The sequence below is a fragment of the Microchirus variegatus genome, assembly GCF_963457635.1.
Source record: "Microchirus variegatus genome assembly, chromosome: 7".
Taxonomy (NCBI): domain Eukaryota; kingdom Metazoa; phylum Chordata; class Actinopteri; order Pleuronectiformes; family Soleidae; genus Microchirus; species Microchirus variegatus.
This window is the reverse complement of record NC_139808.1, coordinates 24,338,184-24,350,496: the sequence shown is the minus strand read 5'-3', so window position 1 is coordinate 24,350,496 and position 12,313 is coordinate 24,338,184. Positions and strand designations below refer to the sequence as shown.

At 36.9% G+C, this 12,313-nt stretch overlaps 1 protein-coding gene across 1 annotated transcript; it reads right to left on the bottom strand.

Moving 5' to 3' along the window:
• Positions 1 to 1,018: 1,018 nt before the first annotated feature.
• ccnd3 (cyclin D3) lies at positions 1,019 to 5,288 on the bottom strand (the record flags this gene model as incomplete). Its single annotated transcript, XM_083891993.1, has 5 exons — positions 1,019 to 1,183; positions 1,405 to 1,541; positions 3,570 to 3,732; positions 4,746 to 4,961; positions 5,049 to 5,288. The coding sequence occupies 5 exons, from the start codon at positions 5,286 to 5,288 to the stop codon at positions 1,019 to 1,021; spliced, it is 921 nt and encodes a 306-aa protein (XP_083748119.1).
• Positions 5,289 to 12,313: the final 7,025 nt, after the last annotated feature.

Below are 12,313 nucleotides of genomic sequence, written 5' to 3'. Positions count from 1 at the left end.
CCACCTGTCATGTTAAGTATTAAGGTCGGATAAAAAAACAAAACGTTGCACATGCTTTCAACTGGAACATTTGTGGGCATAATGGCCTGATCATGCACACATGTAAAATGTAGAAAGATCTGAATCCGTACTGGAATGTGGGGACTGAACTCGTTATCATTGATAACTGGTTTATTTGTGACACAGGGAAATACAGAGTCAGCCTGTGGGGAAGGCAGGTTTAATTATTTTTCTTGTACAATTTAATATGCATCTGACTCTGTTAATGTTTTTTTTTTTTTCTTGTTCTTTTTTTTTTTTTTAAACTGCAATAGAAACATTCTTTGCCAAAGTCGGCTGGTTTATCATTGATATGACCATGTGATCTGCCATCATGCTGTTATTTGTCGGTATGAGGAACTCAAAACTCAATTAAAACAAACAAACAAACAAGAACTCAAGTGCTGGCTGCTGTTGTTGTTGTTGTTGATTCTTTCATGTACACAGTTAAACAGAAATAATGCGACACTGACACTACCGTTCAAAAGTTTGGGGTCACTTTGAAATGACCTTATTTTTGAAGGAAAATAACTTTTTTTCCCAATGAATATAACAAATCAGAAATACACTCTATACATTGTTAATGTGGTAAACAACTAGTCTAGCTGCAAACGTCTGGTTTTTAATTGAATATGTACATAGGTGTATAGAGGCCCATTTCCACTGTTCTAATGGTACATTGTGTTTGCTAATCGCGTTAGAAGGCTATTGGATGATTAGAAAACCCTTGTGCAATGATGTTAGCAGAACTGAAAACATTATTTCTAATCTTGTCTTTTGGTCAATAAAAGTGTGACTTTTAATGTAAAACACAGCAGAAATTGTATAGGTGACCCCAAACTTTTGAACGGTAATGTAAAGGCAGATAAAAACTTGAGGGTTTCAATACCACTTGAAACACAAAATGGCAAAAGGAAGGAGCTTTAAAACGGCTCTAAACACGCACTCTGACATCTTGTTCTCTCTCCATTTACCCAGGCTATTCTTGACTGTGAGGAGTGTTTTCACACACGGTTTCCTGCGGTGAAATCACTGGGTCGCTGGTGTCTGTCGCCCTCGATTTGCTGACCATGCCCCGAAAACGGGAGGGTAGGCTGACCTCCAGCACACTCCTTAGCTGGTCATAGCAGAGACGCACTGAGCTCTGGTCAGGTCAGGAAAAAACGGGTTCATCGTCAGGTCATGGACTCTGGATGTGCACGGTTAAACATAAATGTGCCAGTTTCTATCTGTGTCAATGTTTTTTTTAAACTGAGGCGGATGCCAAAAAATGATCACACACATTGCAGTAGGTTGTGACAATAGGGCAAAGTCAGGTGTAGAGATAAAAAAATCTGAAAACGTCAGTTAAACATTAGCCCGTACCAGATCAATGGCCAGGAGGTCGGCCAAAAACTTCATCACGGACTCGGCGGAGACCTCCAGTAACTTTACCCCCTGCGTGGCGAGGCTGATGCAGGCACAGGCGCGACTGGAGGGCAAGAACGTAGAGAATGTGTGGTCTGCGGAGCGAAAGGTGAATCGTAAATAAACTTTTATAATGTTGAGCAATCGATTAAAACGGATGAAAGATCAAAAGGGCCGAGAGATAAAACGATAAGCATCACAATATAATTTTCTTTCATGATGAAAACTCAATAAAATTCGATAAACAGAGACAAAGAGCAGTTCAATCTGTCGTGGACATTTCTCTGCTGCTGGTGAAGAATGAAATAGTGAACTTCTGCCGGCCGAAAAGGTTTTTATTTTCCTTGCAAAGAAAAGGTCAATACTTGCTGGAGAAAGACCCAGAGCAAAGTGTGTTTTATACACACACATTACATTTATACCTGAGCAACTTCCCTTTCGCATTCCTCCAATAGACAAAGACTCTACCTTCAGACGGTGCTTTCACACCCCTTTGTCTACTGTAGGTATCGGGGAGCCGGCTCCCTGCTGGTGCTGCAGAAAGGTGCAAGCTAGACATAATAATAATACACAATATACAATACACTATACACAAAGGACCTTATATTCTGTACTGGGCAGGTAACGGATAATGGGCAGTTCTAGCTCTGAGCCAGAGAAATTGAATTTACCATTACAAATCGTACATTTTTTGCAGCATACGTGAAAATCAATGAGTTTTAATGATTTCTTTGTTATATGGAGCAAAGAAACGAAGAAATTATTCACATTTAAGAAGCTAAAACTATCAGAAATCTTGTTTTAATCATGAAAAAAACCCGCTTCAAACCGATTAATCAATTATCCAAATAGTTGACGATTTATTTAGTAATCGATGCATAATCAAATATTTCAGCTCTAAATGATATTTAGTGATTTGAAAATATTTATCGCTAAAATAATATGAGTGGATTACTTCGATTACTCTCGGATGAACAGAACAGTGAGAAAGTCAGTTAAGGTTAAAGAGGCAGACTGACAGACGGACGGACGGATGCCACCACTGTAGACACACCCTGACAGACAAAGGGAAGCAGGCATTTCCCAAAAAACCAGAGCATCTGAAACAATATCCTAATTGCTTGAGGCAAAAGAAATACTAGTAATAATAGACACAAAAAGAAAGCCATTCAATCCTTGCTCAGACACCTTTTTTTGAATAGGTTACAATGTCGGGAGCCAGGAATTCTCTTAATTTTGTCATTGAATACGTCTAAAAAGTTAGATATATTAGATAACACAGAGTCAGCGCCCTCCGAAATGAACCGTTGACACACACACAGAGATATGGGAAATCAGTTAATTTCATCAGTCACCTTTCAGTGTTGGGATGAAATATTACTTTTACTGCACTGGAAAAATAATAAAAAACAGCCTTATAACCTAATTTAAAGGCACCATATGTATGAATGTGGCCAACAACGGTTATTACATTAAAATTCAAAATACCGCGGTCTTTTAGGTTTCGTTTTCTGACGTAACTGGCAACCCGTGGTTGCTCGGCAGCGGAGACTCTACTCACTGCAATGATTGGTAGACGGCGGTAGGTGGCGCCACATGCCAAAACATGATTTCAAAACATAAACATGATTTGCAGTCTGCAAAAAAAATGTTTTAATGCTAATATTTTGGCTGTACTGTTGTTGTTGGTGAGTTCAGTTTGTTATATGAACATTATTCCTGAGTCTCTGTGACATGTTAGGAGGATGATTTTATGGCCACTTATGTCTGTTACAATCAAAACCGTTGTCAGATTAATTCACACAATCGTGATTAATCCTATATCAATAATTCCCGCTGTGTTTCTCAGTATAAAGACATTTTAAAACTCATGTCTTGCCGCACACACAGGAAGTGTGTCACAGAGGGAAGAGCAACATTGCGCGAGTAAAGCAACAACTCACGAATAGATTCAGAACTTTGACAGGATAAAACACTTCTTGTCCCTTCACAAAGATCGAAGCTAGCAAAACAAAGTTACACAGGATAGCTTTAACACAATAAAGTTAATTAAAAAATCTATATATTTCTCTTCCTGTGTGGACATTCATCTCGTGTGTTGATAACTCCCTTGTGTAACCTACCGGTAGCAGCCAGAGCGACGTAGGAGTGAACGTGCCTGCGCATGTTTTGAAAGTGGACGGGCCCAACAAAGGGGAGGGCGTGAAGAATTGGCTCCAGGAAGTCAGAGGGAACCACAGATGCCAGACACCAGTTTAACCTGGACACCACCACCACCTCCCACTGCTGCAACACACACACACACATTCCTCTGAACCAGTCCACCATCAAAATCCCTCTCACAGACATAGATACACACACTCATGTTCAGGTCACTGAGGTTCTTCACTGGCCAATAAAATAAGTAAGGATCTTGTTTATTGTACGTGCTTTAATTATGACGTCTCAGTGTTCAACATAGTAGGACAAGGGAAGATTAATCAGACCTTATAACTGTTATATATACATATATACATACACATATGTATATATATATATTTACTAGGGGTGGGGGAAAAAATTCACAGAAAGATTCACCTAGGAATCATCCACGATTCTGAATCGATTCATAAACTTCAAAAATAGATTTTATTTAAAAAAGATTTTCTATTTTGAAAAACCACACAAAACACCAGTTTGTGTGGTTTTTGTAACTTCTGGGAGAAAAGGGCAGCTAGCCTAAGCTTTTATTTATGCAAGTTATTTTTTGGTACAGTAAGTAGTAGTTTTTATTTGTTATGAAGGAATAAATGTTAACTTTTGTCTTAAGTTTACCTTTGTGTGATCACATTATCACATTATCTTATACAAACTGTATCGTTTTGATGCCATAATTTGCCTTAACACACAATGCAATGTATCAATTTTTGACTCGATAATTGCTTGAATCGAGAATCGTATGAATCGTGACCCACCCAAAGATTCACATTCCTAATATTTACATATGCATATATATATATATATATATACACGTATACATATACATATACACACACATATACATATATATACATATACACATGTATACATTATATACGCATATATATACACACATATACATATATATACACACATACATATATATATACATATACATATACGTACATATATATATATATATATATATATACATATTATATATACACATACATATATATATACATATATATACATACACACACATTATATATATAGTGTATATATATATTATAACAAATAATATAATAATATAAATAAGAATAAATAAATAAGAACTTTACCAGGATGTCTGAGACTGAGACGGAGTTGTCGGTGTAGATACTAAGCTTGCTCGCGGTCAGCGGGACCGTCTCCCTCATCTTGGAGGCCAGAAACAAACACACGGTGCCTAAAAGCTGCAGGTTCGACACCTGGATGCCAAACCGACTCAGGTAAGTGTCCAGGTACTGCACCGCTAGAGGGAGCACCTCCTCCTCGCACTTCTGGTCCTCACACACCTGTCAAAAGAAACAAAAGCACTTTAATATTTAATAGTTTACCTGCAACTCGTTTTAAAACTGTACAGTCTTGAGTACTCCGAGTACCTGGAACATCCACTCTGTCAGTATCCGCCTCATGTACGGCCTGATGTCAGTGTCCACTCGGTCACAGAGTGGAGGCAGCGAGCTTAGCTTCTCCTGCGCCGTCAGGCTGCGTAAAACCCGGGTATGGCCGGTCAGAGCTGGGTCTGAGGCCGCCCGGGGAAACACGGCAGCGCGGCCACTTTCACCGGCGTTTCTCTTTCGTGGTCCATTTTGAGGCTGCGTGTCGTCACAAAAGTCCATTTGAGGACAATATTCCGCCGTGAGTTGAGTTTTGAGAAAACAAAAAAACACAATAAATTTTGTTCAACAAGTTGTTGACGCTTCGTCAAACGAAATAAGTCAATGTTAGCTAGCAAATCAATGTTAGCAAGAAGAGCTAAGAGCACAGCGGGAGGTCACGCGCCGCCGCCATCTTGTAAAGGGTCCTACAATCGAACAAACTGAGAAGAAATGAAAGAAAACATCACATTTAGCACCGCGTCAATACAATATCAGTCTATATCACCATCATAACATAAATTTAAATGTCACTGGCAAATGTCGTGAGCATTTTGTGAAGTTACATTTTAATTGGGGCTTCACAAATAAAGAAATGCTTAATTTTTGTCACATCAACACCACGTTATCTTTAGCATCAGGGCTTTGAAAGAAACACCATATTGTCACAATATCATGATACAATACTGTCACGATATTTAAGTCATGATCCCATATGGTCACGATATTTAAGTCATGATACCATATTGTCACGATAAAGTCACGATACAATACTGTCACGATATTTAAGTCATTATACCATATTGTCACGATAAAGTCACGATTCAATACTGTCACGATATTCAAGTCATGAGACAATATTGTCATGATGTTTAAGTCATTATACCATATTGTCATGATATTAACGTCATTAAACCATATTGTCCCGATATTTAAATCACGATACAATACTGTCATGATATTTAAGTCATTATACCATATTGTCACGATTAAGTTACGATACAATACTGTCACGATATTTAAGTCATGATACCATATTGTTACGATATTCAAGTCATGATACCATATTGTCACGATATTAACGTCATTATACCATATTGTCACAATATTTAAGTCATGATACTACATTGTTACGATATCCAAATCATGATACCATATTGTCACGAACTCAAAGTTACGATACAATACTGTCATGATATTTAAGTCATTATACATATTGTTTACGATATTCAAGTCATGATACCATATTGTCACGATATCAAAGTTACGATACAATACTGTCATGATATTTAAGTCATTATACCATATTGTCTCACGATATTTAAGTCATTATACCATATTGTTACGATATTCAAGTCATGATACCATATTGTCACGATATCAAAGTTACGATACAATACTGTCACGATATTTAAGTCATGATACCATGTTGTCACGATAAAATACTATTCCGATATTTAGGTCATGATACCATATTGTCACGATATTTAGGTCACATACACTCATCAGGGTTACTCACGATTCACGATATACTCACAGAACAGCTCAAGTGAGAGTGAGCACTTGGCACCATCTAGTGGACTGAAATGTCAATGAGACATTTTTTTTCCCACAAAAAGTAAAAATTGTATTTGTAACATCAGTTAGAAAAAGTATATGCTACAAAAATGTGATATTTGCTGTCTGAAAAGCAAGAAATATTGCAATATTTTCCCGTATCGATGTTTTCATAGTTGGACCAGGCTTTAACTAATATGCAGGGGGATTGGAGGAGGGAACAATGATGGGGAAAAGACTGAGGAGATGGACAGTCTATGGACATTGATTGATCGATAATATACATTTTTTTTTTAAATTAATATATAAGACAGCATGACCTAAACGGACCATCTGTGGTGAGCTGAGAGAAAGAAATGACAGAACAGAAGTTGGACTCAGTGTCACCAGAGTTCAGCAGACAGTCGGTCATTTGGAAGAAAGTGGACTTGTTGATTCTGAACAGTTGTTTTAACTGACAGGAAACAGGGAGTGACAGTTGCAGAGTGCTCGTTTTTATGTCTTAGTCAACGGCTGCAGTGTGTGCTTCACTTTTCACCGTTTAGTGCCTGCAACTCGTGAATTTGTAGGATTGTGTTTCAGAAACAGACGACAAACATTATTGTCCTCCAGGACGTGATAAAAACACTCTGAGCCAGTTGGCTGCAAACTCTCACACATTCTGTTCTCATTGATCACACATAAGCTCTTGCTCACACAGCCTTTGTGTTTGGCTTTAAGGACAAAAAGCGCCAACATAACCACGTAACAATGTCACCGACCAACACAATGGAATGCGAGCGATCGTGAAGAACAATTCCCACGAGGAAGTCGTCATAGAAAATGCTTATTTTTCCTCAAATGTCTCAGGAAGGCATTTAAATAATAAAGACAACACTAATCCGTCTGAATGACTCAACTTTTCAGAGCAACAAAGGCCAGTAATTCAACATGTCTACCAGCAGAGGGGGCACGTGAGTCCTGACTTTATGCCTCAAACTGCTGATTTCTTTGTTTTTAAGATAAATGAAATAAGTAGAATTATAATTAGCGATTTAAACCATCGACTCTCCGGTTACAAGTTCAATTCAATTCCCCCTTCCACTTTGCCATGGGCTGTGAGAAAAAACAAAAGAAAACATGTGCTGCGTTGGCCGGGAATCGAACCCGGATCAACTGCTTGGAAGGCAGCTATGCTAACCATTATACCACCAACGCTTGCCATGTTCATGTTGCTGTAAAATGTGTTTAAGTACATTGTTCTACGAGCACAGAAACAAAGGTAAGATTACGCGTCTACGTGAAAGGTACACTAAAAGACTGATTATTATCGCGTTTTTGTAGTTATCTGGTTATTCAAGTGCTCATGTAAATGGAATAAACTGATTTCATTATCAGTTTATTGCTGTTATCGGTTTTTGGAAAAACCTGTTTAACACACTGAGGTTTCTGTCAATAATCTCAGATTTCTTAGAGACATGTATACGCATTAAACGGTTTATTCCAGTTACATGATTATTGCCAGTAATCAGTTTTTTAATGTGCATGTAAAGGCACTCAATGACTCATATAAATGTTTTCCTCTTCTGACAGATTTTTGCTGAGAAACACATCACATGGCTTTGAGGGAAAACCCCACATCGAGACGTGGAATCTGACCAGGGACAGTGAGTTTATGGCTTTTCCAAACATTGTGAGTTTAATGGAAAATGGAAAAGTGTGTGTGTGTGTGTGGGGGGAAGGGGCATGTCAAAATAGGAAATGAATGGAGAGCAAAAGATCACAGGGAAAAATTGCTTATAGATGAAAGACAACAATCTATGCTGTCCACAAGCAAAATATGACATCATCATAAAAAGATAGGACAACATATTTAAAGGTGTGCAAAGGATAAAAGAGGAAAATTGGTGGATACCAAGAACCTCTCAGTGTGCAAACTGCTGGAGATTATTATTAGAAGATTCTTACACCAAGGCTGAGCTTTTAATTGTAAATATTTATATATGACCAAATAACATACAAGTATATTGTACGGTGGCCCTGAGGTGCAAAACACAAACGCAAATCACAAACAAAAAACACAAACGCAAATCACATAACACAAATGCAAATCAAAAAACACAAAAGCAGAAAATATACGTGAAAATAGTGTGTTTTGTGATTTGTGTTTTGCATTTGTGATTTGCGTTTTGTATTTGCATTTGTGTTTTGTGATTTGCGTTTTGTGATTTGCGTTTTGTGATTTGCGTTCTGTGATTTGTGTTTTGTGATTTGCGTTTGTGTTTTTGATTTGCGATTGTGTTTTGCATTTGTGTTTTTGATTTGCGTTTTTGTTTTTTGAATTTGTTTTGTATTTGCGTTTGTGGGTTTTTTGATTTGCGTTTTTTGATTTGCGTGTTGTGATTTGCGTTTGTGTTTTGTGATTTGCGTTTGTGAGTTGCGTTTTGTGATTTGCGTTTTTTGATTTGGGTTTGTGTCTTGCATTTGTGTTTTACGTTTGTCTTTTTCGATTTGCGTTTTGTATTTGCATTTGTGTTTTTTGATTTGTGTTTGACTGTTTCGACTGTGCTGATTTCTCACATTCAACTTTATTGTGTCCCGTTTTTGCAGTACTCTCACATTGCACTGACTGATACACTTGGGCCTCCATGGCACACAGTACTAGTAATGAGGTGACGGCCCTCATGGTCAGGATATTGCGTCAAAGACGTGCCCTGACCAGAGAGATTCAAGCAAAAACAGACTGCATCGAGAAACTGACCAAGCAGGTGGCAGATCTGACCAAGGAAGTGTCCGATCTCAAAGAGCCGACTCAAAATACGTCTCCGCAGGGTGACAATCCGTGCCAGGCATTGAACCAACAACCTTCCAGTTGAAAGACAACTCGCCTTGCACTGAAGTAATATTATAAAAAAGTGACAGCTTTTACCAAAGTCATTTTCAAAAGACATTGGAAATCAGTGACATGGAGATTCTGATGACCAAGAAACAAGGAATTGAAATGAGAAGTAATGAGTGATTGAATCCAGAAGAGGGCAGTAATGCAACATTATGAGAAGAAGCTGGGGATTGGTGAGCTATAGACGGATATGATGTATATTATTGGCTGTATTACTTCAGTTATTCATTCAATCATCCAACGGACATTTGTTTATGTCAAACAGTTACATACTACAGCTTTAAAAGGTTTCATGTCCATACACTGGGCTTACAAGATAATAATATAATTGATTTATTAAAAAGTTGTGCAGAAGTCAACAAAAGCATATTATTTTATTACGAGCCAATTTGGAGCTGTGAATTTCCAAATTTCACAAATTAAATCCAATTTTTAAACATTTTGAATACTTTTTGCTCATGTGGTGAGTAGTTACGTGAAAATTAAGCTTTATTTTTTTTCATCAAATTGCCACAGGTTGTGCTGAAAAAAGTATATATGACACTCTATATTACATTATTATAGCCTCTGTTTATACCTTACTGATATTAAGAAGTCCAAATATTAAATGGGCATATCTTGACCCTGGTAAGAGTCAAACATTTGTTAATATGCAACAAAGAAGTGGTGCAGTTGTGTGTTCATAAATTCATATTTGGACAATCATTTAAGTTTATATGTCAAAATAAGAATCTGTGTTTATTCTGAGAAAGAAAAAGTTGATACTATTTACAGATTAAAATGCATACGGTTCATATTTGCAGTGGAGAATAAGATCACGTTTCGTTTGTTGGACTTGGACGTTTAATATGTTTCATTTCATTAATAGCCAAATGATAATTTATTCTATATGTCCGCCAATGGATTGACTGGCAAATAATGAGCTATTCTATATGTCCACCAATGGATTGACTGCCAAATAATGAGCTATTCTATATATCCACCAATAGCTTGACTGCCAAATAATGAGCTATTCTATATGTCCACCAATGGATTGACTGCCAAATAATGAGCTATTCTATCTGTCCACCAAAGGATTGACTGCCAAATAATGAGCTATTGTTTACTGATTGTGTTTTGATATCAAATCTATTTCCTTGCCTGTAAAGCACTATGAATTGCCTTGCATAAGAATGGCGATATACAATTAAACTTGCCTTGTCTTGCCTTCTGAGTACTTTTGAATTGTCTTTATAACAATTTTGCATATTTAATTGCCCTTTAATACATACAGTAAGTAACTACGCGAGTGTGTTTACCATTATCTTTTCTAAAATAACTGAACTGTTCTATTTTCAAGTGAACGGTGAGGATCATTGGATGTGTGGATTACAATGAGGGAATGACTCGGACATCATTAATAAGGAAGGGACTCATAAACACAATGGCCTTATTGTGCTTTTACATAACAATGTGTCACATTACCTGCAGCAGCTGCAGTATTGTAAAATGAAACCGCAGTGATGGCTAAGCCACAATGTCGCTAAAGCACTGATTCCTTCCTCCAGCATCAGGGCTCATATTCATTCAGTTTCCCCAGATTCCTTGTAAATACTTTTCATTTTATTTTATGAAAGGAATTCTTAGAACAGTCCTATCTTACGAATGACATTCTTACATTTGTGATGATTTTTATGGAGAGTTTTTCACTTAACTATTCAGCTATATCAGTGTGAAACACATACACAAACAGTCTTTCTGTAGTTTAGGGGGCGACACAAAACGGCATCATGCATTCCCTTGACCCTTACCCCTAACCTTGCAGATTAAAACAAGTAACCTTGCAGATTAAAACAAGTCTTAACTCCTGAGATTAAAGATTAAAGCCCTTTAAAGATGTGACAACCTGTCACAATGATGCTTGTAAGGACATTCTCCGAAAGCCCTATTCTCATTTACATAAGGAGCTTGTGCACTAAATGGTACTGGTTTAGTGGCGTATCGTGGCAAACTTTGGTGGTAAACTTAATTCGAAAGCCACCTAAAGTGGTCAGTTGTAGGCAGGTTCCTATGGGCTCTATGGGCTTGACTCATATGGGACTGGTTCAATTCAGGTATCCCATTGATGTTCCAGGTTGTGAATGACAATTTATAGATCTAATAATATAGCAATATAATAATATAATGCTCAAAAACATGTCCAACCAGGCGAAATTGCCAGATATTTCTACCTATCCCTTCTATCATAAGGTAACCAAGGTATCAAGGGCACACGGTACCTTTATCTAATAAAAATGTCATAACATCAAAGCTCCACAAAGCCACATTCCTTTCCTAGATAGATAGATAGATGGGTAGATAGATAGATACATACTTGGATACATAGATACATAGATACATAGATATATACATAGATACATATATACATAGATACATACATAGATACATAGATATATACATAGATACATACATAGATACATATATACATAGATACATATATACACACATAGATAGATACATATATGTGTCACATCACATTATTATTGAACAGAGCAAATATTTACATTATTCAATTAGATTAGATTCGGTTTTTTTTATTGTGCTTTGGTGTATACTGGGTGTGCTCGAGTGACAAATATTTGCATGGTTCAATGAGGCTGTGGGTGATAATTAATGTTATTTCAATATAATATACTATAATATTATAATATGTATCCAAAAAGTAAGGGTTCCATCCATTTTAAATACATTATACATACATTCTAAACTAACACAAATAGTTCCCATAGGTTACTTCCCTTTATTTGTTACTTGTGTATTATTATTATTTTTTCAATATAATATACTATAATAT